The sequence below is a fragment of the Passer domesticus genome, chromosome 5, assembly GCF_036417665.1.
Source record: "Passer domesticus isolate bPasDom1 chromosome 5, bPasDom1.hap1, whole genome shotgun sequence".
Lineage (NCBI taxonomy): Eukaryota > Metazoa > Chordata > Aves > Passeriformes > Passeridae > Passer > Passer domesticus.
Window position 1 is genome coordinate 28,495,857 of NC_087478.1, and position 27,954 is coordinate 28,523,810.

Consider the following 27,954-nt stretch of genomic DNA (forward strand, 5'->3'; position numbering starts at 1 on the left):
CTTTTTTTTTTCATTTTTCTTTTTTTTGGTCAGAGTATAAACTAAACTGAAGCAAAAAAAAAACCCTAAATCCAAGCAAGAGTGCCATGGTGTCAATCAATTTTATGATAACATTTATAGCCAACACTCAAAGAAACAGGTCATTCCTAACACCATGAAGGCATTAAACAGAGTGTAACACAAAATAGCTGCTTTACAAATATTTCCATCCAACCCCATACTCAGGGATAGAAGTTAAATCTCCCAAACCAACACAAACAAGGAACCTTTTTCTTTTGGGATAAAGAGCCTGGTCAAGCTGTCAGGGTCTACAGAGAGAATCCTTTGTCCCACAGAATCTTCCCACACACTGGCAAAGCAGTGAATGAATGAATGAATGAATGAATGAATGAATGAATGAATGAATGAATGAATGAATGAATACACCTTTTTTGACACCTTTGATGAAACATGCAAACTGCATCAAAAGAATAGGAGACTGACACCAGAGAAGTTTAAAATCACTAGAGGCACACAAAAGCAATTGACTGTTATGAACAAATTCCAGAGGATTCATAATTATTATCAGATTAATAGGAAACAGAAACTAAGATTTGATACCAAAAAAACAAAATGCAGAACACTGCCTCCTCTCTTCCAACAAAGAACATCATGGAGTGTTATAAAAAGAAGAAATAAGCTACTATCTCTTTTGGCACAGGGAACAGCCATATACAGCTTTAATGTTTGAAAATTAATCCCATATTACCTAACATCTGCTCTGCAATTATTGGCTTAAGTGGTAAATATTGGCTTAAGTGGTAAATACTGAAAGCTTTTCTCAGTGTAAGAGTTTTGCAGCAGATTTTGTGGTGTCAGAGAGGACACTTCACACTGCAGTCCAGAAATACTGACACTCATACATCAAAAGCAGGGAACGTACAGTTCCACCTCTATTTTAATACAATGGTCGAATGAGAGAACAAAATTCATGCATTGGGAATTCACCTCTGGCAACTTATCTCCTTGTAGCATAAATCAGCATGAGAGAAAATGTCACAGATAAGTTCCTCCTACATACTGAAAGAGGTTTGAAACTGTTGTACAGTACAGCCCATTTGACATCAGATAATCACAAGACACCAACTGCTGTGAAAACAAATGCTAAGGAAGGCAGAAATTGAATAAATTAGTAGAGATACAAATTAAGTGTAGGAAATGCCTGTCCATAATATACTATTGATTTCAGTTCTCTGTTGCAGGATATAAAAAGCAGTAACCAGAGGAAAGAATCATTAAACTACAACCCAGCAGTTTCATCCTTTAAGGGCCTAATATACAGTATCTCAAGAGATATGAATGTAAGATTAGTTACATAAAGCCATCTAACCACAAAAGGAGGAAAAAGCTTTATTATCATCAGCTCCACTGTTGATGATTAAATGAAAATATATGATGGAATAGCAAGACCAAACATATATTATAACCCCATCACAGAGAAAAATTATCTCTCTGCTGACTCTTCCATCAAGAAGAAGGTGAGACAAATTCAGAAGTGAGGAGGGTAATACAGCTTAAACTGTGAGATGAAACACAGAGCAATAAGTGTTTAACAGTGTTTCTACTCAGATTTCAGGCATCCCTTCGTCAACACAATTAAAAATATTTACCTTGTTACCATGAAGTACAACACATTTTAGGCAGGGCACAGTCTGTGGTCAAGGTAAAGCCCTGAAGTCAAGAAGACATTTATAACTTCTGTCTTTCAGACATATGCCATATAAATCTGCCATATATAAAAGATATGTTCAGCTGCTTGAAATTCATCTGAACAATTATTGATGTGTGATTTGAATTCCCTGACACCACAAGAATTTTTTCTGAAATTATCATCTCCACATTGTGCCCAAAATTACCACTGCCTGAACTCCTTGGCTGCTCTAATCAGTGGGGAAAAAGCAATGTCTGTGGAAATGTATGGCCAAGTTAGGAAACAACAGTTACAGGTATTGTTTCAGATTCTTTCACTTTAAGATGAATTTTTAAAATATTTAAATACATTAAATACTACAGAAATGCATTATCATTGTAAGAGAGGAAGTCAGCTTTGAGACTCAATTAGGAAAAGAAAAAAGCATTTAAGTGAGTATAAAGAGATTACTATATTTTCAGTAGATCATTTCAGGAGCATCTTTTTGTGATCACACCAACAGTCCAGCCTCAGCAAATGCCCAAGCCTGAGACTTATATGGAGAACTTGTGTATCTCTCTCATAGCCTAAGGACAACATCCAACACATGACATTAGAACATGACATTAGAAGGGAAACTTTGTGAGACCAGCTCTGTCAACTTCTAAAGATGCATGACTGTGTCTCAGTGGCTACATAAAACTAGACAACACAGAATAAATCAGTCAACTCTGAATCACATAAATTATTTTAAGTTTATAAACAGAATTATAAATTTAAAAAACCCTTACAATTTAGGAAATGCCCTCAATGTAAATTCACATCATTGCACCAACGTCCCTAGACCCATGCAAAGAGAGGATGAGTTTTTACTCTAATTTCTTTTCAAAAACACAAAGTATGAATAAATGCACCTTTTCCCACTTCATTAGTTGCCATGAAAGCTCTGTAAAATAAAGCACAAGAAAAGGAACTTGTGTGATAATGAATTACATCCTTCAGTTACTGCCACCTTCAGCCTTCCTCACCCTCATTCAGCTCCTCACTGCAGAAATGTAAGAGATGTACAGTACAGAAATGTACTGACCTCTGCAAACTGAACTGCAAGGCAGCAGTTCAATGCTAGTGCAACTTTTTTTGACATCAGTGTGATAAAAGGCTGAAGCCAGTGCAAAGGAGTGGAGTCAGGTCTGGCATTGCTACTTTTCCCACTAACTCTGATGACTGCTGTGACAGAGACTTCACAAGAAGTTAAGAACTAAAAGAACTGTTACAGCCAAGTCCCTGGTCAGAGGTGGGCAAGGTCAGAGATAGAGATCCAGCACTGAAGAAGCAGCTATTGAATATAAGCCATCCGAATGCTTCCTTTGAACATCTACTTTCTCTTGTCTTTATTGTCACTCATCATAAAAGAACATTAAAACCATAAGAGAAACTACAAGAGATGCTTGTCTGGTTGCAATATTACCCAAACCTAGGTCAGCCCTCATTTCAGCTCAGTTAAACTGAGCAAACACTGCTCTGGCACACAGACATCTCTCCATACACCCTAGCACAGAAGAGACCTAAATATGTTTATTAAAAGCCTAAGGGCACATCTAACTCCATCCATCAGACATTTAACAAGTTTGAAACCACTTTTATAAACTTGGCATAATGATCCTTGGGAATGTTCTCCTTCTTCTTGTTTGTTTTGTGGTTTGTGTTTGGTTGATCTTTTTGTTTGTTTTTTACAAACAGCTAAACTGCAGAAGATGGGGCCTCTGAGAAACAGAATAGAAATTGACTCAAGCATCTTCCAGCATAAATTATTGTCACCATGCTTCCGAATGAAAACTTGCACACTCATGTAAGAGAAACAGATATTTTGCTGTGCTTGAACACGTCTCTTTTTTTTTTAGTTATTTTGTAGTGACACTGTCAAGAAAGAATTATGGGACAGTACAGAAAAATACAAAAATGACTAGGAACCTAAAGCAGAGCTCACCTGTTTCTTGTGCTAATGACTGTTTAGAAAGTGCACATTTGAAAACTCCTTTTTATTCTGTCAGAGAATGATAACTTCACTATCTTTAACAGCTATTACTCAAATATATATATAAAAAGTATCTTATTTTTCTAGCAGTCTTTATTCTATCAAAAGGATAATCCTTAAATGTTATGTGTCATTCACTTTAGTTTTTTTAAGCTGACAACATTTTGAGTAAAGTGCTCTGTCATTCATGGGAAGATGTAAACCCATAACTGGAGGATTTTTTTTTTCTTTTTTAAGACTGCTTGCATTGTTAAAAACAATGTAAGGTGGACTTACAGGGCCAGGCTTTGTCAACCAGTGTAGCTATAGTGACATGACAGTTTTACACTGGCTCAGAACCTGGTCCTTGTGGTTATGGTCAACAATAGGGAACTGACTTTCCATGCCCTTGGTGTTAAGAGCCATGTAAAGAAAAACCCCTCTTGCCCTTCACTTGTGAGTTTTTAGGAATCTGCACAATGTACCTATCCAAACACTATAAATATTTTAAAATTATCTGCTACACAAAAATTTTGTTCTAATTTATGTTCAATTTTTTATTAATGACTTCATATACTTTCATTAGCCAGCAGACAGGTACCAGCACTTACCTGTGATCTAAATGGTGAATAGAAAGAATAACCCCTGAATTCAAATGGGCTTGTTTTAAGGTCACCAGGATTGTGAATTCACATTTATTTCTTAACTTCTGAAAAAATATTTCAGCTGTTTCTGGAGATGCCTTCACATTTCTTGAAGTATCTAAAATAAACATGAGGGGAAAAAACACTCAGTATAAAATCTTATGTTACTTTACATTCTCATTCAAATATCTTACCAAAAAAACAGGCTATTTCTGAGAAGCACAATTGGACAGGCAAAAGCAGTGATCTAGGTATTTAAAACATTGGTTTATCATGCAATGGAGCAATTTAAATGAAAGAGAACACATTTTCTAGGACACCTATTGTGTTCTGGGGAGTGGTGGTGTTTTGTTTTGATCTGGGGTCACAACCCTTACCTTCTTTAGGGGTGGCCAGACAGTACCTTTAATATCTCATCCAAAGTTTGGGCTCACTAGCAGTGAACAACACTAGACATGAGCCTAAATCCTCACACGTGACCTGAGCAACTTTTTAATGAGTTCTAAAAGATGTTATGCCTAATAGCATAAATACATAAATAAATAAACTAATTTTAAAAAATAACAAGCCATTTACACAGCTTTAAGTAAAAATTTAAAAATTCACCAAATTTCAAAATATTTTATTACTAATTAATTGCTCTCTACTCCATTTGGGTGGTAATTTCCTGCTGCTTCTTGCACAGGATGTCATGAACATTTGTTAGTGTACTGGCACACTTATACAATAAAGACTTTACTTTTAAAAACCCACACAAAGCCTAGACAGATGCAATATTTCTGCTGAATTTGCACATAACATGCATAGAAAATAAAAAAAGGCCCAAGCTTAAAATCTCTAGAGAGATAATTTACAAATAAGATGTCAAATGCTAGAAAAATAATTCTCAGTCTCCAGAATACATTATACCAGAAAAAAAATTAATACACATTTTTAATGCACAAAATCAATTCATTAGCATGTGTAATCAAATGTGTAAGAACTAAATCAATTCACAAGCTTCTTGTCACAGAAATTTGACCATTCTGCTCTGCTTGGGGACAGTAAATCAGGAGCAGAAGTCAAGAGGGGACAGCAACAGAACTGGTGATTTTCTTACAGCAGCCCTGGAGCTGAGCTCTCAAGTACACCACTCTCAGCTTACACCACTGTTCTTAAAACAGTTTTATTCTTTAAGCTGGATCTATGAAGATGCTGCTCTGCATTAACAGAAACAGTTTCTTTTGGTTAATGGATCAGGAATACTGAAATATCTGTTTAGGAAATGCAACAACCTGTGAAACTGTGAAGTCATAACCAAGCTCCTGAACAGTGTCAAACCCAGTTGAATTCAATTTGTTTCTCACAAACAGGAATCCAAAAGAAAAAAAAAAGGGAAAAGTTAATTTCTACCAAATTCCTATGATATTCTCATAAGCAACTGGTGAAAGAAAGCATATGCTTAACACCCCTACCCTTAAAGAAGGCCAGCCCATACATTTATAACTATCCCCCCCCCCCCTCACCTTCCAGAGGCCCTTTTATTCTAACTGGAGCTACTATTGGGATGCAAACACTGCCCTACAGGTGACCTGTGCTTTAGCCAGGAAACAAACCCTCACCATCAATGGATCTCTCCAGAGCCACCCCTGTCCTCATCACTGTGTCAGAGGCAGGGGAAACATGGAGCTGCCACAATACCCACAAGAGGGGAATAATTTATGAGGTCTCTTCAGGTAACCCTGAATCATTACCTGATCACTACACTGGATGAGAATTTTCCATCCTTTATTCTATAAAACCTTATCTGGGTACCCTATTCATCCATTGTGGCCTCAGATAACCTTCTTGTATACAGACAATAGCAGCAAGACCTGACTACACCATGCTGGCAGCCTAAATACTAAGGTTACCATCACACTAACTGCTGGAGTGTTACATTGCCAAAACACGTGGCCATTCAGTTTTGGTATTGCAAATAGGTCAGATTATACTTGCTGCTCAAAAAAGCTACACAGCCTTTTGAATTATTACTACTGTTATGAAGCACAACATTCTTTCCTCAGGGCAGGCACCAGGTGGATTTCTTAAAAGCAAAATGACTGAAAGGTCCTGGATCTGTCAGATCCATTCTTTTCACACTAACACAAGAGTGCAAATCCCTCCTTCCAATTGCCTTTGAACACTAGCAGTAGGTGCTTGATAGATCACCTGCTGTGCTCAATAAATATTGCTTCAGGCTTCTTCTTGATATTTGGCTCCTAGTAATCAGTTTAAGACCCAACAAAAAATACTTTACTGGAACTGGGCTTCTTCCATAATAGCTTGGAAAAATCAAATTGGTATATCTCAGACAATAATTTGCAGTTTCTCAATAGTTACATAAAAACCTCATACTGTGAACATTTCTAATACACAAAACCAGAGGCATAATTTTTTTTCAACTCGGAGTGCAAAAATAAGTAGAGAATTATTAGTTTGAATGAGAAACTTGTCTCTAATCACAATACATATATTTTGGGTTTATTTTCCTAGAATATTACATGTGTTTGGTTTGACCACAACAATTCACAAATCCATAGTGTCATCACTCCATCTTTAACTTACGGAAACATGCAAGTGACAATTAAAGAAACAAAAAATCCAAACTCAAAGTATGTCTCACTCCTTGCTCACTCAATAAGATCTAACATTGCAAAGCATCCTGAAAGCCCAGCAGAGAAAACCACTGACCATAAGACCAGCAGGAACTCAGTCCTTCAGAAGACAAGCTTAAAAAGCCCTCACTATTAGGACACATTTCCCCTCTCAGAGACAATCTGCAATCAGAGCTCTGCAGCAAACACCAACATCACGCCAGTGTTTCCTGGAGGTGTCAAGAGCAGACAGTGTCATTTCAGTCATGTTTGTGAGATAATAATTACTGCACTTTAACAAAGACAGCAAGGAACTTTCACCAGGACTCACTTCCACCAGTCCAAACAGGTAGTGCAGAAAGAAGCAGTTTTACCTTCTGCAGTCACCAGCCTGTTAACTGCTCTCATCATCCGTGTGGTGACAACTGCATTCATAAAAGTTTATGAGGAATTATTACAGGCTACTGATCCAGACTCAACTAGTCCAGCCATGCCTCCTCACTAAGGAAAAAAAAGTGCTGGGAGTAGCCATGAACAAGTCATGGGAGGAAAGTAGGAATATTTTCATACACAGCACCAGGAGCATACTAAATCACACTGTGGAAAGACTTAGGACAAGCCATTGACTACCATTCATATTCCACAATAAAATAAAACAGTTATTAAATGGAATGTGTACCTTTTCCTAGCAAAGGGTGTGCTCTCAAATTTTTAAGAGCATCTAAAAGTACACATACAGTATGAACTGAATTATAAAACATATTCCTGCAGAAGAGTCTTTGAAGGAGGAATTCTAACTAATTGAGCTCCACAGTTTGTTTCATGTGCACATAATCAGCTTTTAATAGCAGCATCTATAAATCAATTCCGCATCTGACTGTAGCTCTGCTGAACTATCCAAATTAAATTCTAGTGGTTTGTGAGAAGGAGGGCTGAAGGCTAAAATGAGGCTGAGAAATATAATTGGCTCAATTTTGTTTCAATTTCGTACACTAGGAGGAATGAGTATCACAAGCATATATTCACATCCTGTCACTTTCCCATATTGAAGTTTTTGGTTAATATTTTCATAACTAGGATTCCACACAGTCTTCAAAGGGCAACTGTTTAATTTATATGATTCTTTTACTTAGATAACAAATATAAACTAAGCTGCACCCAGCCAACCAGGCAGCATTCAAAGCCAATCCAACAGCAAAATCTTTACGAGGCTGACAGTACAGCAGGACTTTAAGTGGAACACAGTGCATTCAAATTCAGGAGTTGCATTCCTCTAATGAAAAATGAAGATATAAAGAAGTAAAACAACCTTTATTAGACCAAAGCCTTGCTAGATGTGATATGCATTAAATCCTTCAGGAGAAAAGCTGGTTGTTTTGCTATTTAAACTGATATATAAGATCAGCTCATAAAACATTTTGAATTACTTTACCTATAAATTTTTCTATTCCCTTCTCAAATATTCCCTGTTGTTTTAGAGAGAATAGCAAAAAAAAGCAGCTGTAGTTTTCGAAATCCACATGAACCTGAGTTGGATCCTCCAAGGCTGTAGGAAGGAACTCTGCAAGAATCTGGGGGAAGGTGTTGCAGTTCCATCTGAAGTTTAGAAGACTACAAGATATATACTAACCCTATAAGACTCCCACTGGGGCCATTCCCAAAGGGTGTGCATACACTACAGGGCTCAGGAGCACTGCCCAGTTCCCAAACCTGGGTGAACTCTAGGACTACAATCAAAACGTACATCAGGATACAACCAGGTACATCCAGACCTCTGTGCACCCAAGAGCCCCCATAAACTGGATCCAACCTGGTCTCCCCTGAACAAACACTCACAAATGCCAGGAACAAGGACTCCAGTAATTAATTTCCCAAGTGGCACGATCAGGACCTTGGGATACCCCACAGACTGTTTAGGGACATAGCCCACAAACTGCCCTTGTAGTTTTGACATCCCCGTGGTGTGGTGTTTCTGCCTTCGTATTTCCACTAAAGAAATGCTTCAGCAAGGATGCATGCAGATAGAAATGCAGTAGATGAGAAGGAGAAAAGGAAGAGGGCAAAATGCTCTTCAGCTGAAATGAAACAATCGAAACAAAAACTGACTTGAAGCCAAATCATTAAATCAAATAAAAACAAGGGGGGAAATGTCACACTTTGTTCTTGCAGCATTTGGGGAGGTTCCAACTGCCTTTGCTTTGTAGCTTCCTCTGTTCTGAATGTCAGCTACAGCTTTGGTGTGCCATCCAGCAAGGGCTTTCCTCCAGCTCAAACCATACGCAAAGTCCCACAAGTCACAAGGGACTGACACAAAAGACTAGAAGACCTGTTTCTGAACACATTTTTCCCCAATTACATTGGCTGTTCATACTTATGTCCTCCAAAAACAGTAATCATATCACTCCTGGACAAAACTCTGGCTCACCTATATACTACATGCTTTGATGTTTAAAGTCATTTTGACACAGCTGAGAACAAATCCACTGTGGGACAAGCGGAGAGAAAGGTACTGAGAGCCTGGACAACTAGGCTTGAATCAGGATAGCCTTTGCAAACCCATGACTGTCTGTAATATAATACATATTCCCTGTGAACTGACAATATTACCACTGAAATCTGCCTAGAAGCATTCTGCAAGAGATGATACAAAACAGGTTTGGGGGTGATTATACTAGTGGCTGGGTTAAGCCTCTGAGCAGCAACCAGCTGCTTCTAGAAACCAAGGCAAGTCAGATGAGACTGAATCGTTCTGCGATGGATTCAGTACCACAGCTCTCTCAATCTTAGTCTTAACCTGCCAGTGCACAATGCTAACACATTTAGACATCTTTCATCTTTCCTTGGGCTGTTGTCCCTTCAGCAAAGAGGGAATTTGCACCAGGGTTACAAGTGGGAATCATTTCCTATAAGGTAAAGTAGCCCAGCTGCACCACAAAAAGTCAGGCATGCTCTTCCAAAAATGTCAGGCCCATGAACAAGTGGACTCAGTAGGCAAAAAGTAAATAAAAGATAAATAGTTATAGAATAGGTTCTAGTCACTGCACCTGCAATAGCGTATTTCTGACAACTTTTCAAACCTTTTGCAAATGACAGGATAAGAAACCTAATTGCAGGCAAAGCTGAACTTTGAACACGTAGGACTCCAGATTAGAAGTCGATATTCTCAGCACAGGAGGCAGAAACAGCTGATTTGCCAACAAGAAATACAGACCCTGCCACACTAGCACCTCCTATCAAACTGCCACAGAAAATGAGAATGTGCTCTTCCGAACATTTCTGAAGGGAATTTTGGAAATGTATAGATCAACACACAGGGAAGCACCACACATACAAAAGTACTATCAGGAATTTTTAAAGGCATACATAATACAGAAAACTTCTGTTCCTTGTACACCAAAAATACTATCCCCTTCACAGCAACTGTCATCATGCTAGATACTATCACCAGGAGAGAAGGTGCTACTCACTGGGGACCTATTACATGACAGTAAAATAATGAAGATAAAAGATTTCTTTTCTTGTTACTGAAATTCCACTCCTAGGAAATTAAAATGTGTGCTGCACAGTATGCTGTGCACCATGTATTTATTATTGTAATGCTTTCTGGTGATTTATAAGTTACAGGTTATAAATTATAAGATGCAATATCTTTTTTGATTACCAGTTTTTCCTAGCCTATACTCCAACACTATTTTTAAACCCTTTTTAAGTTTTGAAGATGCTTTGTATGTGCTCCTTCATAGGTAGGATCACATACTGCTACTTAGAATTATGTTATGTTTTTCACAGCCAATACCAATATAAAACCTACTGTTTGAACAAGGACAATGATGTAGCACAGAGTGGGATTTCTTTTGTTTCTTCATTTCAATGGAGATCCCAGCTATATTTAAAACGTTACATCTACTATAGCTTCATAGATATATATGTGTTTATAAACATATAAAACTAAACTCTGTTTAGGCACAAAACAGCTTTCTAGAAGCTGCTTTGAGAACACCTTGAACCTGTGGAGAAAATCAAACCTGCCTTGTTTTCCTTGCAGCTGCCATCTGTGGCATATGCACCTAGTTATGCTTGGGTGCATACTGTCACATGAGCACTTTGTGTCAAACTGACCTAACAACAAACAAAAATACCACACCAAGAAATGCTGTTAACACTGGGACGTTGAAGAGCAGAAGAAAAACAATGCATCATCTTCCAGCCCTACGAGTACTGTAATAAGGGCATGACACACACGAGAACTGCAAAAAGACTAATTTTATTTTCATTGTATAGCATGGCCAGGATTTTAACAGTTATTCAATTCATAGCAAAAGGGGAGGACAGGAGGAGGAGAAGGAGCTAGTGTTGCCAGCCTTTTCCAAATGAAAGGCAGGCTACCAAAGGTAAACAAAGTCCAATCAATTAAAAACAATAAAGTACAAACTTAATGGCAATAATAAATCATGCAAGCAGATTATGCTAGATGTAGATCAAGCTGCATCACAAGCCCTACCCTTCTCTCTGAAGGTATGACACAACTCAAATTCTCAAATAGATCATATGCCAGTGGTGAACTATCATACAATGACAGACTGTATAAGATCAGCACCCACCATGGCACCTCTGAAGTAGGATCATGCTTGGTGTAGGCAATCCAATACCCTCTCAGCAACACACCACGTCTCCCCCTCGCTCGGTTCTCACTGTGCAAGTGTCAGTAAGACTCACTCATGCTCTCTGCTCACTCATTTTCTCTCAAAACCTCCTTTTGTTGTGACGAGTATGCTGTTCCTAAAGACGTAACTCCTCACGCCTGTGTTTCACAGATTCATTTAGGCTGGAAAGGACTTCTTGTAATTTGTAATCATTTGTGGATGACCTAGAAGGTTTACCTTTTTTCTCCAGGAAGAATCTGTTTCTCCCCCTTGGAGGATTTGGATCTCTCATCGTAGTTTTCCTTCATCCCTGGCTTACTAGGGTATAACTGGTTTTTGCCCACTGCCTTCAACTAATGAAAACTTTATCTGTTAAGACTTCAAGTGTTGATTTCTTTTCACACAACACAATGGTGAGCTTAAGAAAACATTAATATGAGGTCATTTTGATGACCACAGCCATGCAGTCTGCATGAAAGATTAACTTCTGACACAAGAGAATGGCCAACAGCCACTGACAGAGATAAAGCACCAGAAAACTTAAACCTGTAGCCTAACAGCAAAAATAGAGCAAGCAGGGCAGGGGGAGAAAGGCCACCACTGGAAAAAGCTGTATCTGAATATGGACACATCCAACAGCTCTGTTGCTAGCCACAGGTCTCCAGCAGCACATTGAGCAAACAGTGGCAGATGGGGGGAGAAGGCTGAACTGTACTGAACTGTAAATAGAATTCAAGCACTACAGAAACAGGAAGTGAAAGAGAGACCACACCTGAGGGTAGAGGTAGGACACCAATATCACCAACCATAATGGCATACTTGGAAAAATCTCTACTCATAGGATATCTGTTTTGATGCCAGAAAAAGGAAAGAGATGTTTCTGAATTGGGAATGATTCAAAAGGAGAGACAAGAACAAATCAAAGAGGAGAGATATCAAGGGATACCATATACACAACTCAGCTGTGAGCAGAGCAGACAGGTAGATTTTACCAGAGATTTCAAGAAAGCTGGGAAAGACCAGAGTTCTGATTCTCCAGAAGTTCTAATTTAATTCAGGTATTAACGGAGTCCATGCTTCTGTGAATGTGTCCACTAGCCCTGATGAATCAGCTACAGGTTTAAATTCATGCTCAGTGTATAAACTTGAATGAGTTAAAATTATAAAATGTTTCCAGGCTCTAATTTGCTCTTGTAGGCTAGTTTCAGCCCAGCATCATCAAAATATATGTAAGTGCACCATAGAACAAGTTTCTGGAGAATACAAAGGCACTGGTTTGATAATTGTGTACCAGGTGTTTGATGCTACTTTGTGTCTTTGAAAAACTCTCCCCATCTGATCAATTTCACCAACACTCCCACTCTCCAGAGTACAGAAAGACTTAAAGGGTCATCCATCCTTTCCTTAGCCTATTACCTGAACAACTATGTACAGTGACTACAGCAAAGCTAATGCTTCCTAGATATTTTATTTCAGGCTATCTTCTAAAAAAAATCAAAAGTGCAGAGATTTCTACCACTTCGTTTCAGCAGCTATTGCACAATCTAAACTAGTTCACTGTGAAAGTCTCCTTTTATCTTAAATCCTCTCCATTTGTAGTATCATTACATTACTCCTACCTCTACCTTTTTGAATACTAAATAATTCCTTCATTTTAAACCACTAAGAATCTTCTAATACTAGACACTTATCATACAACACTTTTGTCATTTCTTGGACAAGCTGTACATGCTCAAGTTCTTTCAAAAGCTTTCTTACTAAGCCAGTCCTTTTGTTACTGTATAATCAGGTTTGCTGTTTTTCTCTTCAGTCCCTGCAATTCATTGATATTTTTCTGAAATGCAGAAACCCAGAGTGAATGCAATAACCCAGACGCATTTTTTTTTTTTAATTCAACCTCCCAGATCTCTTACTCCCATATGCTTTCCTTATGCTAATGGTGTGTGCAGGGATTCTTAAGAGCAACACTGAACAGGGTACATAAGGTTTTCCTCAAGTCAACTCTCTTCCTTGAACGAGAGCTGAGCAAATCTAGGGACTATTTCAAGTTCAAGGCATACTACTTAATGTTACAGAAAATCTTAAGAGTGCCTTTGGAACAGCTGGGGCACAATATGCAAATGCATGCTTAGAGAGCTATTAAAACACAGATTATTGACCTCAAAATTAGAAAAGATCCTTTGGAACCCTTCTGGATCATTACACAGCTGTATCTAGAGACTGACGGCTATCCAGACACAGTCGAGGCTGGTGCATGTCATCTTCACTTTTAGGATAAACACTATGGATGTTAATGCCATCTAATTATACTTAAATAAGCATTTATGCTGGGGAAATTATATAAACATTGCTCTAACACAGTATAAACATTGCTCTAACTCCACAATTGGAGGTCTTTTCGTTATTATACTCCATGTTTTCAGAGAAGGAAATAGCCACTCAAATTCCACTAAAAGAGTTCTCAGTTATGGATCGCTAGCAATATTGATTGTAATGGCTCCCTTGGAAACATTACAGTCTATCACAGCAATTTTGGTGCTGCAGCAAATATGTTAATCTGCTAAAAGCCTTTTGAACATTGTGTCTTTGGAAGCCTCTTTCAGCCTACAGGTCCTTTTAGACCATTCCCATTGCTTTAGCACCTTGCAAGAGCCCAAAACTGCAAGCAGCTGCTCATGAGATGACTCAAGCTGAAAGTCAGTTTGTTCTAAGTTGGTATGTCTCTCTGAAGTCATCAGCATCACACACACCCCCAAAAACAAAGCCTGCACCAAAAAAGCAAAAGCAAATAAAACATTAACAAATAATAAGAATTTTGCTGTGAAATTCTTCCATGTTGAAAATGGCTACAGAATTTGGGTTTTTTTCTAGCTGAAATATCTAAGTGAGCATTCATAGTAGGAATTTATTGTGGAAAACACGTCCAGGCAAAAATAATTTTAAAACTTAGAAGAAGTAGAAAGTACCCTTATATTTCTCCTCAGATTTTCCTGAGAGGAAATAATTTGGACAATGCAAAGATGGAAAAAAATAGCATTTCTTAAACATTGAGACAAAATATAGAGGAGTTTGGGAAAATCAGATGGACAGAAAAAAAGAATTCAACAGTGAAAAAAACTTTTTCATCCCTTATTCAGCTGTGCCTTAGCAGTACAGGTGGGAGAATGCAGCTGCTCAATGGATCTGCACCTTGGCACAAATGGGACGAAATAGAGGGAAGAGCCACTACAAAGAATTACAGTTTTCCATGACAGCTATATAAAATTTCCAGCCCTTACCAATGGTTTTAAATAACTTATGAACTCAGTGCCGTACATCCCTTAAGACTCAGTGGAAACAGTGAAGTTAACTATACCTGCAGCTATTTTTCCAAGGTAGCACCTGTATACCCTGGAGGATACAGACTAGAAGAACATAAGCTGGGGAGGAGGGGAGAGTAGAAAACCTATTTCCCACATCTTATAAGCAAAAAGTAGAGGGAAAACACACATTGTGAATGATCCAAAAGGGATGTGTAGGAAATGCTGCTGTCCTTTGTGGCATCTCACTGGAGAATGAGCCATGTTGCAGTGGAGGAAGAAACCACCAAAAAAAAAAAAAAAAGAAAGAAAAAGAAAGATGAACCTAGCAAGTCTCAGGCACACTTTGTGACTACAGAACTATGCCACAGCAAAAGTAATTACATAAGGGTAGCAAGACCTTGTTTTCCCCATCACTTCCTCTTGCTAATGCAATCCTCCCCCAGCAATATGGAAAGATGCACTTGACAGCTACCTAGAAGGGTCACTGTCCTCCCTCTCAGGGCACATGCACTGCATGTGCTGGGTTCTCTGTGGCACACAGGACAGAAGCTGTCCTGCTGTCAACATCACATCTTTTAACTCCAGCCAACACCGCTGTTCCCTGCCACACTGCCAGGAGAGGCTGCCAGGTGAGCAGCCATCTGCACCTGCCTGCTCTTGACAGGGATATCAACACGGAGAGAGGCTCTTGGGCCCCACTCCTCCCACCATCAGGTCCCTTCTCACAGCACCAACCAGGGCTCTGCCCCACATGGACACTGTTGTAATGTATTCCCCTTTCATGCGTGTCTTTCCTACAAGCTGTACATTACACTCATCTTCAGCTTTCCAACAAAACTGCCAGCTGGAGCCCTGAGATAATACAAGCCCCAACAAGGATTTTGTACTTGCAATATCCTAGAAGAGGCCTCATTGTAAAGGCACGAAGAAGCAAATGCAATTCTGTCTGCTGTTAGTCAGTATGAATTGTTTAGGGCAGTACTGAATGTATAAACAATACATGGTTATTTTCATTAACCTGAACAACCAGACACTGATTTAAAAAAATTCAGAGATTCATCATTGTCCCAGTAGAAAACAGACCCCCAGGGACTTGAATTTATTGCAGGTATCAGATACAACCTGGCTGTAGAAAGCACAGCCTCAAGTCCACAAGAACACAGTAAAACACAACATTGCTTTAAACTGAGTCACACCCTGCTGATAAATAAATGCAAATATTAATTCACTCCAAAGGCTCGAGATGTTAGCTGTCCTACCAAGCCCAGGCAATGCCACCAAAGTCATGCTGGAATTTAACAGACTGAAAGGTGACAAGAGCCCGTATCAAGACACACGAAAAGAGAGAAGAGTAGGAAGAAAAAAAATCAGGGGAAAAAACCCATAAACAAACAAAAAAAACAACAACAACAAAAACCCTACAAGCGACAGACAACAAAAAAAGCAACCCTAAAGGCTTTAAAGTGAATATTTAATCTCTGAGTTTATTACCTTTCCCTCCCCAGAAAAAGCCCCCTGCAGAAAATAGAAAGAAAACAAAACAAACAAACAAAAAGGAAAACAAAATAACACTTTGTGTAAAATACTTTCCTTGGAATGAAAAATGACAATTTTTAGAGCTGAACTTAAAACAACTTTGTTGCTTAACACTTATACTTCTGTGATAGTAATGCCTAATACACACTCTCAGCCACAATATTTATTAGAAACTTCCAGCATAAGACAGTTGCAATCCCCAAATGCCACAGGCCAAGTTTTATGTCAGTCCTTAACATTATTTGTGTCAACTCTGCACTAATGACTACATTCAGGGATTACAAGCTTTTCTTCTCTCAGTTTCTGTATCTGTGGTACTTTAGGTCTCCATTCACTTTCCATTTCTCAGCCCTACCCTCTACTGTACGATTACAAGCATCAATCAGAAGCTCAAGATATTTAAGTGTTTCTTCCATAACTTTTTCCCCTTTATTTTACAGATAAACCAGCACAACCAGTTAGCAAGCAACAATCTCCAGTTCTGGGCATATTCATGAATATTCTGTAGGGGCAAGTGCATCAGAGTTCTCCATGCACTAAATTTCATGGTTTGGGATGGAAAACTGATGCAGGATCCTCATATGCTATCTCCTTTTTTGGGTGGGGTCTTCAAGCAGCAGATACTTCCCAGAAGAGGATGCTGAATATTAAGTCCTTCTGGAGGAAGGGTATGTCTCAGAGGAGCAGCCAGACCAGCAAAAGCAGCCCAGCTTTTCAAAGTTCTGCTCTCCTTCAGCACCCAGCCTGGCTCCCCAGCAGCATTAATCACAATCCTGGCAGTGCCCTACCACAGTGGTCACTGTTTGCACAGGTGCAGAGGTGACTTTAGAAAGTTCCAGAAGTGAAAGGCAGCAAAGGGAAAGCTTATGCTGTTATTCCAGATACACCAAAACCATTCTGGCTACCACACTGTCATAGAGCAATTGCTTACATTAGGCATTTCTAACATCAAAAAACATGCCAGTGCCTACTGAAATTAAACTTTGATTAAAACTTCTGTTATCTACAGATGATCTCTATGATGGAGGACCCACATTTTGAGGATTCAGTGCTTCTGAGTGAAAACAGTTTGCATGCAAGAAAAAAAAAGCTGCAGATAATATTCACTTTGCAGTCAGCTAAGACAGTTGGCAACATTAACATCCTCATTCCCAGCTGTCTGTTACCTCTCCTCTGGGAAATGGATACAGCTGGAGAAAGGGGATTTTACAGGACTGTAATCCATGTCACTGCAGTCAGCCAGGTTCAGTCCTGAAGCTGGCTGATTTTACCATCAGCAGACATGGGAACACCCGTATAATCTCTTGCTTTGGAAGAGTTGTGGGTGCAGTAACCTCTAGCTTCTGGGCAGTGATGAGCAGCTGGGAACAGTAATATTTTCAGCAGGCTCAGCTGGAACCTGGAGAAAGCATCTGCCCACTGTTTCAATGACAGGTGGCAAGGAAAAAGCAGAGTGTGTTGTGAAGTGCATAGGCAAAGTAAATCCTATTTCTGTGACAAAAAGTTTACTCATCTCTGCTTTTAAGGATTTTTTTAGCTTCTTTATTTAGTAAGTTCCCAGAGACGACATCATGAAACAAAACAGAATAAACTTTCCAAAGGGATACAAGATAGAGTAATATTTTCATGCTAGTATTTTAAAATAACACACTAATGATCCAGTCATACAACAACAGATAACACATCACTTATACCAAAAATCCTGCTTTAGGGGTGGTTTGTAGTTTGTGCCAGCCAGCACCACTTCAAACAACAGTACTGCCGAGTCCTTTCATTCATCCCACTGACAGATTAAATTATTTTCTGGTGTTTCATAGCACATCTCAATCCCCATCAGACTATACCATATTTTGCCTCTAAAATCATCCCTCCTCTGAATAAATTTCAAATTCTGCATCCAGATACATAAGTTTTCACATTTTCATGACTGACATGTCCTTTTTATCTTTTCCTTAAATGCATGTTTCTGTGTTTGTAACCATCTGACTGCACTCTTCTGTGCACCTTTTAGCCTGCCCTTCGAAGAGAATATACACCCTTTGATGGGCATATACTGTCCTTACACATCACCTGGCTTTCATTTGTGTTGCCTCTCATCCCTTGATTTACAGTGTACCTTCTACTCCTCTCCATTGGTGCTGGAGGCAGTTGGAAAGTGTCTCTATCACTAGACACACACACTGTTTGGACAAAAACAGCCTGATGAACAGTATCTGCTCTCAACAAGAGAGACCCAGAAAGACTATTGAAATACTCTATCTATAAAGTACAGATAATACAGAATTCAAAGCGAGGGTGACAGAATGTTATTGCCGAGTGAAATGTCAGAGACCAAGTTACTCTTGCAGCCCTTCTTTAGATTGTCACACCTCAGAACATTATTTCCTACTGCCACTTGAAATATCTGGCTTCACTGGGACCTTGCATGAGTTTCATGTTATATCTCCTAGCACAGACTGAAGTCAGTCATCCAAAACCCTCCTCATCCTTCAGCCTCTGTTGCTGTGGTTTTGTCTGCTTCTTCAAAAATCCCCTGAGGTTAAATATGCAACAAGTGCTCTTGAAGCAATATGATTTCCACATTTGCATAGGAAAATAGCTACATTGGACTTTCATCTTCACCTATCTCCTCAAATCACATTAATCTCCTTACAGAAAAGAACTATAAGAATGACAATGTGTATTTCTCCAAAAGCTGTTTTTAACTACATTAATTACACTTCAGTCCACCCATCTAGTTTGGGCTTTACCCAAGTGTCATCCCTGTTTTGCAAAGGGAGGAACAAAGGTGTTGAAAATTTCACTGACTTACATAAACAGCTGCCAACAGAGAGACATTAGTGACATAGATATTCTGACTTCTGTTCTGCTGCTCTGACCAGCAGAGGAGTCATTTTCTTCTCAACATATTTTGACATAATAATATCTGCTGTTGGCTAGAAAGTGCTGGCAGATGTTCACATGCAGCAACACTAACATTTTTGAAGACTTCCTCCTGTTTTCTATTCATAATTGTATCTTCCCACAAGCTACACTGGAACATTTTACAATTACTTTGCAAATCACATTTCCAGAAAAAGAAGTCCCTGCAGCTAACCAGACACAGATTACAGTGGCATTCTGTTGCTACCATTCATGACAACCAAGGAGCACCAGACACCTAAAAAGCTTTAGAATCCAGCACCTAAATCTGCTGAAGTCAAGTACACACACACAAAAAAAAAAAAGTCCAAGTAACAGCAGATTTCAAATGGCTAACATTATTTCTAAATCATGGCATGACACAAGACTGTATTAGTATAATCTAAATTTTCTTGACTGGACAGTGCCAGACTAAAACTACATTTAAAGAGTAACTGTTTACTGTCTTACATGACCTAGAAATACAAGTACCTTTGAAAAGTCACTTACACAAGGGAGAATTTGCCAGAACAGCCAATCAGATGCTAAACCTCTATACTGAAAATTGATTCTACATCTAATTAAGCAGTCAAAACTGACTTTTTGCCTAGAAACTGATTTAACTATATATATAATTTTCCTATCATACATCTTTAATTGTCTATTACCTGTTGGCAGTTCAACATGCCACATTCATAATTTCCTTCTAAAATAGAGAACAGCATTTAGGACGTCTGAATGGTTTAAGCTTATCTAAAGTAAGGCTTTACATCTGTTGAGAACGAGGTCTACCAAAAAGGCAACATACTAAAGTGTTGTAAATACATATATGATACGAGAAAATATTTGCTGTCTGAAGAAACCAAGAGGCAAAGGATGGATCACAAGTCAGAGCTTCCAGAGTAAGTTCACAGACCATTTAAAGTCATTTGCGTCATTCTCACAAAATTTTTTCTGTCTAGGACTAAGGCTTCAGCTGGAATAAGGAAAAAAACACATAGACAAACCAAATTTCAAGGCAACACACACGTATTTGAAATTCACACACTGCAAATACATACATTAAAAGGTACACATTGCAGCAATGTTCCCAAAGTGTGAGTTCTAAGAGCAGAACAAAAATTACTCAGTGGACCCAGTGGTCTGATCAAGGAAGGAAATTTCTCTATTTCCAAATGCAAGCTCAAAAATTAAAATCTCTCTGCTCAGTAAGGACCCCATTCACTATAAGAAAATCAGTAGTCATCTTATGCAGTAGCAGGGAAAATTATCTCCAGTCCTGCAGGGTATTAAAGACTTCCTAAGGGACACTGAGTGACTTCAACCACCATTTAGAAACAAGTGTTTTCATCCTTGTTATTCCTCCAGTTGTTCTCAACAAAATAAAAAGGCAGCTGGGAAAATTTAAAACTCCTGTCTTCTTTTGTTACAAATAAACTGCTAACCCATTTGGGAACTATGTACACTTGTACAGTGTACTTGCAAAGAATGAGAGAAAAACTTGAAAAAAGGTAATTCCTCAGTAACACAGTAATATTTCGTCCTGACACTGGGAAAATATGCCAGCAAGTCTTATTCTTCCAAACCTCAAATCCTGCTACCACTGAAGACAAAGTGCGTTTTAACTTCCCCCCACTCCCTCACCCCAATCCACTATAGCACAATGGCTCTTCAACTCAGAACCATGCCTTAAAAATTACACCTATTTTAGGACACAACACCAATCCCACAAATGCATTGCCATGCTAAGCAGTCACCCCCTTCACAGAGGTCTCTGCTCTGCAGCCACAATGTTTACATCACAGATGTTTAAAGCCAGCATGTGCCAGTGTTTGTTAGCACATATGCCCATGTGTCTCCACATTCATGTCCATAGTGACACATGCTGGCAGCTCCAGGGAAGAACACCGCTTGAGAGGTCACCTTAAAAAAAAAAAAGCCTTTGGCAACTATTAGCTTCCTGATAAATTATCTCATTAATGCAAACATGAAAAAGAAATTCCCTTTCTAGATCTTATCTCCCTTGGATCATAACTCTTCTGTGTATGAAACACAGCCTCTTCCCTGTTGCACTAGGAATCTGTTCAAATCCAAGCTAAACTCCTGGCATGACACAAGATACCAACAATGAAGTTCCCCTATCTTGAAAGTGCAAGCTGAGGTGGAGATTTCTTTGTTTTTCATCAGATGTTGAGCCACATTCCATCTTCTTGCTTAGTCATAGATTTTAAGGAGCATTTAATCATCTTGCAGAGAAGAGACTTGCTTCTAAAGGCCAGTTTTAGGCGCTTTTTTAAATTAAGATATACTTGGGGTTTTTCCTAAAAATACTATCGATTCCAGCTTCATTTAACATATCAGTATGCTATTAAAGTGCAATTCAAAAACACACTGACAATGAGCAAGTGTATGGAATGTAAGCAATGCCAATATATTCAACAAGGTATTGAGAGTTATTTTACAGTATTTTATGAATTACAATGTAAGAAAGTTTAATGATTTTTAATAACCTCTAATAAAACCCCTAAATGTATTTCTGGAAGAGAGAAGACTACTATTTTATTTCTATTCCCACTGTAAACAAAGAAACAATCACAAGCACTAAAAGAGACCAAAACTCATTCATTGTTTCTCAGGAGGGGTATGTCACAGAAGCTCCAAAGGGCCACTTTCCTTTGGCAAAAAAAAGGTTGATCTTATTTCAAGCCATCTGCCTCCCTCCTTCGGGGCACTTCATGTCAACATTTTGCTCGACTCACATAAAACTTTCAGTGAGGTTTTCCTTAGCTGGAACTGGGATATGTTTAGCGTTTCCCAAGTAAAGCAGTAGAGTGGGTGGTGCTATTATTCATCACCGCACCCCACGACTCACAAAACATGCCATCTGCCATCCCCGTTCCTGCTGTACTTTAATTAAGCGTCTACCAGTCAAAGAAAAAAAATGGGGTGAGAGGGAAAAAATTATGAAATAATGGGAGGGGGGCGATAAAGAAGAGTAGAAGAAATGCGAGCAGGAAGGGGAGGTACGGGATCCCGAGGTCTCAAAGCGAGCAAACCTCCGGCGGTGGGGGGACTTGGGGGGCGCGCCCCGGGTGCGGCGCCGGGGCCCGACGGCCACGGGCGGAGTTGCGGGGCCGGGGCGGCCGTACCTGTGAAGAGGAAGGCTTTGCTCCCGTTGTGCAGCCCCGGCACCTGGCGCACGCCCTCCGTGGAGCCTCCCAGCTGTAGCTCGGACAGCACGTCGATCTGCAGCGAGGGGTCCACGCCAAAGCCTGAAACTGACCAGAAAGTGCCGTCAGCCACCCGCCGACACCGCAACTTCCCGAGCATCCCCGCAGCACCTCCGCCGTTCTCCGCACCTGCGGCCGCCCAGGGGCCAGAGCATCGCCGCTGCGAAGCTCCGCCGGCCCCGCTCCCGGTACTCTCCCGGCGGCTCCAGCATCCGCCTACCTGGCCCCAGGCAGAGGAGAAGGCAGAGCGTGCTCAAGCGGATGCCCGACTCCATGGTACAGCGATGCGCTCAGTCCATAGTCCCCCTCTCCGGCTGCTGCGGGCGAAAAGCCTCCGGGGCACGGGCTGGGTCCCTCCCCGCCTCTCACCGAGCGGCGCGGACCCCGCGCCGCCCCGCAGCGCGCATCACGGCGGGCGCCGCGCCGCCGCCGGCCGGAGCACACAAAGGGAGGCTGGGGGCGTGCGGGCAGCGCAGCCCTCCGCCCGCGGGCAGACAATGGGGAAGCCCGGCGGAGCTGCCGCCGCTGCCGCCGTGCGAGCGAGGCCGCGGCAGCCGAGGCGGCGCGCCCGTGCCCGCAGCTCCCGGCCCGCCGCCGGGAGCAGCCGCAGCCTCCGCCCGGATCCCGGCGCACCGCCGCTCTCCTCCCCGCCGTCCAGCGGGGACAGCGGCGGCGGCGGGAGGGGCCGCCGGTTTATGCCACGGCCACGGGAGCCGCCCACCGCCTCCGCCGGGCCGGGCAGGGCTGGGCAGGGCCGGGGGAGGCGGTGCCGTGCCGCCCCGTCCGCCGGGGGAGCGCCGGGCGCGGCGGGGACAGCGACCCGGGGTGCGGGCTCCGCCGGGAACTTTGCGGGGAAGCGGCGGGAGGGTCGGTGTGGCCGCGGGGCCGCGGCTGGCAGCGGCCGATCGGCGCTGGCGGTGACCCTGGGGCGCTCCCCTGCCTGCGGGCTGTTCGCGTCTGCCAGTGCTGAAGTCACCGCTTCGTTCCCGTCCCGAGGTGGTGCCGTCCAGGGTCTGGCGAAACCGCCGGTCTTTGAGCAGGAATAAAAATAATTTGGGAAAGGTGGGAGGGAAGGGAAGAAATCAGGACGCTTGCGGTATCCGACTGAGATGGGAATGTGCGGAGCTGGCGTGGGGCTGACAAGAGCAGGTTCGTTTGCCCTGCCGTAAAGGACGATTCTACACAGCGGTCCTGTCCTCTTTAACAAACCATCCTACCTCCCCAGCAAGTGACATTTCTGTGCCGTACTTTATGTGCTTATAAAGGGGGCTAAGAATAGCCTTATTCTTCTCTTTCCTTTCATAGACTCCCAATGTGCAGGGCAGAAATGTCTTGTTGCCAGTTTGTCAAATTCTGCAGGATGAAGGACTGTTTTTGTTTGGTTTTTTTTTCCCCTAAATTCACATGCATGTCAGTAAGACCCTGACATCACCTGGTGATTCCAGTATTGTATATTGACCTCCCCCGAGTTCATCCTCTATGGTCTTTGCAAATTATAAAATCTTTACAAGTAACCTTTCACATCTTTCTCAGCAATAACTATGAAGGCTGAAAGAGAAAGCGATTCTTTCCCTCGGACCGCCCCCCCAAGACAACCGTGGGAGTCCATGGTAAATCTCCTTTGTGGACTAAATTAACCAACTGAGACACTAAGCACCATACTAAGCAAACACCCTCTTTCGTATAAGAAAGGAAAAAAGAGGGAGAGAGAGGAGTGTCTATACATGAAAGTTGGAAATGCAATCCATCCCTCAACCCAAATCCAGAGCATAGGCATTAGAGTTCAATTCCAGTGTGCTCGACATGCATGTAACCCTCTGAAGAGCTACAAGGTTCATCTCCAGTTGGTGGAGCCATTATAGCCACTTCACGTTTCCAACTGGTCTGAAAACAAACAAAAAATAAAGGAAACCTGCTGCTGGTATCACCCTTGTAACTGGTCACACAGCATCCCTGATGTTGTATCTTGCATAGTCATCAATGGCATCCCACCCATGCCAATCAGCCTAGCACCTCTTCTGCACCCAAGCTTTGTCTCCAGCCTGTTGCCAACATGGAACTGTGCTTCCGAACTCATGAAATCCACTGGCTGCCAAAGCAGTCTTAACAAAGGTTTCCTTGGTAAACAGGCAACAGCCACATATCACTGATTGTTTTCATGCTCTTTCAATCACATTGGTTACAGATAAGTCAGCCAGAAGCAATTAATTTGTGAAGAAATAGGTTCAACATCCAGAACAAAAATGGTGCATAATAAGCATTGCTGCCATTTGGGTCAGGCATAAAAGTGGACAAACCAAAAGAGGTAAACCTCTGCCTGAAGTCCTTTGCAGCTGCCAGCAGACAGTGACATTCTCCATTTGCTGAGGCTGCCAAAGCAACATGAGCATGTAAATCAGGGGAAACACATCCCTTTAATAACCTACTTCTTTCTCAAAAGATCTCCAAGGTGTGGCTACTCATATTCACATATATGAAAAGTCACTCAAAACATCATCCAAGCTGCTTTACCTATTCCCCCAGATCTATGTGGAGCCCAAGGCAGACATTATACACATTACATGGGGCTGTGTGTCTGCTATGTGAAATGTCAATAGTGACAGTATTCAGCTAACCAAGAAGTAAGTGAGCAGAAATAGGAGGATTTCCACCAACACAAGGAATATTATATTGATGATTAAATGTTTCAAATACTTGCCTAGCCATGGAATCATTTTCTGATTACTCCATAACCACAGTTTCACAGTTTTTTTTGGGGCATGTCCCTTCTTAAATTTGAATATTATGGAAATACCTAAAAGAAAATTGCTTTTATACTTTCAGATGGCTGGAATGCTGTTCCTTTTGATGGAAACTATGTGTTTTAGCCAAGAGAACTACAAACACTTCATACTGAGCTCACCATAATCTACTCCATGCATGGAAACGATGACAGACCTAAGAAAATGGTGCATCAGTGGAAGTGTTTTGTATGTTAAGCAAAGCTTCTGAAGAAGCCCATTTCAGACACTAACCTTTACACATCTCAGCAATTTTCAAGGCTTTCCAAAGACTAGATGTCTTAGAAGTAGTTTGGGTTTTGTTTGGTTTTGGGAGATATTTGGTTGATTGATGAGGGGTTTTTTGAGTTGGTTTGGGTTTTTTTTGTTGGTTTGGTTGGTTTGATTTTTGATGAGCTAAGATGGTTTTTACCCCTACAAATGCTCGAGGTGAGATTACTCAAGGAAACATCTGTAGAAGACAAGAGTAATCTTTTGCACTTTCTATTCTTCTCCTGGGGCTTTCTTTGAAATACCACCTGGTCACAGGTATTACTGCATTCACATTAAAACAGCCTTCTCTTTACAGAACCTCTTGGATGAAATGGCATCCTCTAATCCCACAGCGATGAACGTGTCAACAATAACACAAACACATTTTGTCCAAGTGTAAGCAAAAAGGCTTCTTGAGGAGACAACCCTGGAGTCAGTCACCATATCTTATATTTGCAACAATTTTCATATAAATGAAGAAATAAAGCATGTGTTACAACCCCCAAATTCATGAATGGTTTCATTGCAAAGGGAATTTCATATTTATTATGCACATATTAATTGCAATCATATTAATTACACTCATATTAATTACACTCATATTAATTATATGGCAATAAACTGAACCAAGCAGAGCTCTTAAAGCATGCAGAAGACAATCCTGCACCAGGAAAGTGTTACCTCTCTTACTGCAGCTTATGTGGGTCTATTTATTTTTAAAGAAAAGCATTAATATTTTATTCACAGTAGTTTTATCCATGTATTTCTATGCTGGAATTTGGATAGTCCATGTGAATTTAAGAAATACATAAGGAATTGTCACTGACCTACTTATAAAACACTGATGCAACTTTTTTTTCTGAGAGTATATTGCAAAACACAGAGTTGTTTACTCAACACTATAATAATGCTTTAATGCAGCATTTATACAAAAATATTTGTAAAACATGATGTTCCATAATTAATACTTTTTGAAGTGGAACAAGAATAGTCTGTTGTCACAGAGAAGCAGCTTTTTAATTTGAGTAAATTTGATACTGCTAGTCTTGAGGACTTTTTATTAGTTACACTCAGGGAAAATGCAAGAGGCAATTTATGTTGCAGCACTTTCTGTTAATACCCTTCAATGTGGACTTCTGTCTTCCCCACTATATATCATAATGATCCTCATTTTCTATCTATGAAAACAGTCATATGTAAAAATGGTACAGCTATTGGATGATGTGTAAAATGCCATGAAGGACTAAAGTGAGACCACTGCACCCATTTTCACTTGTTTTCTAAATGATGGTTTCAACCGTGAAGAACAAACTCAGATGCTGTTTTTAAATAAACCCCAGTTGTTTATCAGATGGTTGTTTCTTGCCAGCTTCCTGACCAGATCTGTGAACTCCTTTTGTGGTTCCCTCTCCTTTCAGCACATATCTCCTTATATTTGTATCTGTAAAGCACAGAAAACTGTGCACAGTCTTCTTTTCCCAATTCCCCTGATGCTTTCTGCCCTTTAGCAAAGTCCTCTCATACAGGTGCTCTCTCTTTCTCTCCTTCTCACACACAAACTTGTGTGCACAGCATCTGCTTTGCTCATCTTCTCCTTGCAATTTTTTAGTCTTGCAGCCCCCCTGAGGCGAGAGCTAGTACCAGTATTAGCATCCTGCACACTGCAGGCTACACTCTGCCTTTCTGACCAGGAGAACCTGGGATTTAAATCCAGCACTTGGCGAAGTCCCAGCAGAGACTGACAAACTGAGTAAGCTACACACCCAACGATGACAGTATCAGCCCTGCTAAAAAGCTTTGGCATCAAAGGCATCCCTCTCAAGCGTGCATCAGCTGAGGAGACATCACCCAATTTTAGCTACAGTTATGAATGTTTCATACTGATTTGATATCGCCCCACTTGTAATTGCAGAATTTACTTGCTATCAAAAAATGGAGCTGTGAAACAAAGACTGTAGCTATTTAAGGAACACACCTTAAGTCTCTGAATGCTTCATGTCTTCCTGGTGTTTTATACCATCTTCACTTGATTATGCTTCACAGCCTAAGGTTGCAGCTTTGGTGAGTGGACTGGTGGAGTCAGCAGTGGAGAAGCAGCACTAGGCATGGTGGAAATCACAAGGTGGTTGTACAGCCTCATTCTTCTCAGTGCAGAAAGAGAAATGGAGGCAATTACATCAATGAGAGGTAGAGAAAAAGGTATTTTCAGAGTTTTCCCAAAGATTCTTGTTTGATTCAAGGGCAGGGAAGAAAGTCTGAAAGGGTTGGTTGTGCTGTCTTTTTCCTAAATTTGAACTTAGACTCTTCTGAGTTGCAAGGTCCCCACATTAACCTTCCTTGCTAAAGTCTTATTTTTTATACTAGCTTT

The 27,954-nt window shown here is 40.7% G+C and overlaps 1 protein-coding gene across 2 annotated transcripts in view; it reads right to left on the reverse strand.

Moving 5' to 3' along the window:
• Positions 1-23,217, reverse strand: part of NELL2 (neural EGFL like 2) — a 132,633-nt gene extending 109,416 nt beyond the window's left edge. The window contains exons 1-3 of one of the 2 annotated variants that reach the window (XM_064422490.1): positions 22,775-23,217; positions 22,474-22,602; positions 4,295-4,445 (exon numbers count right to left, since the gene is read on the reverse strand). In XM_064422490.1, coding sequence (XP_064278560.1) covers positions 4,295-4,445; positions 22,474-22,602; positions 22,775-22,829 — 335 coding nt within the window. In that variant the 5' untranslated portion in view covers positions 22,830-23,217. The remainder of the gene's footprint in view (positions 1-4,294; positions 4,446-22,473; positions 22,603-22,774) is intronic. The other variant, XM_064422491.1, reaches the window with a different exon arrangement.
• Between the last annotated feature and the right edge of the window lie 4,737 nt (positions 23,218-27,954).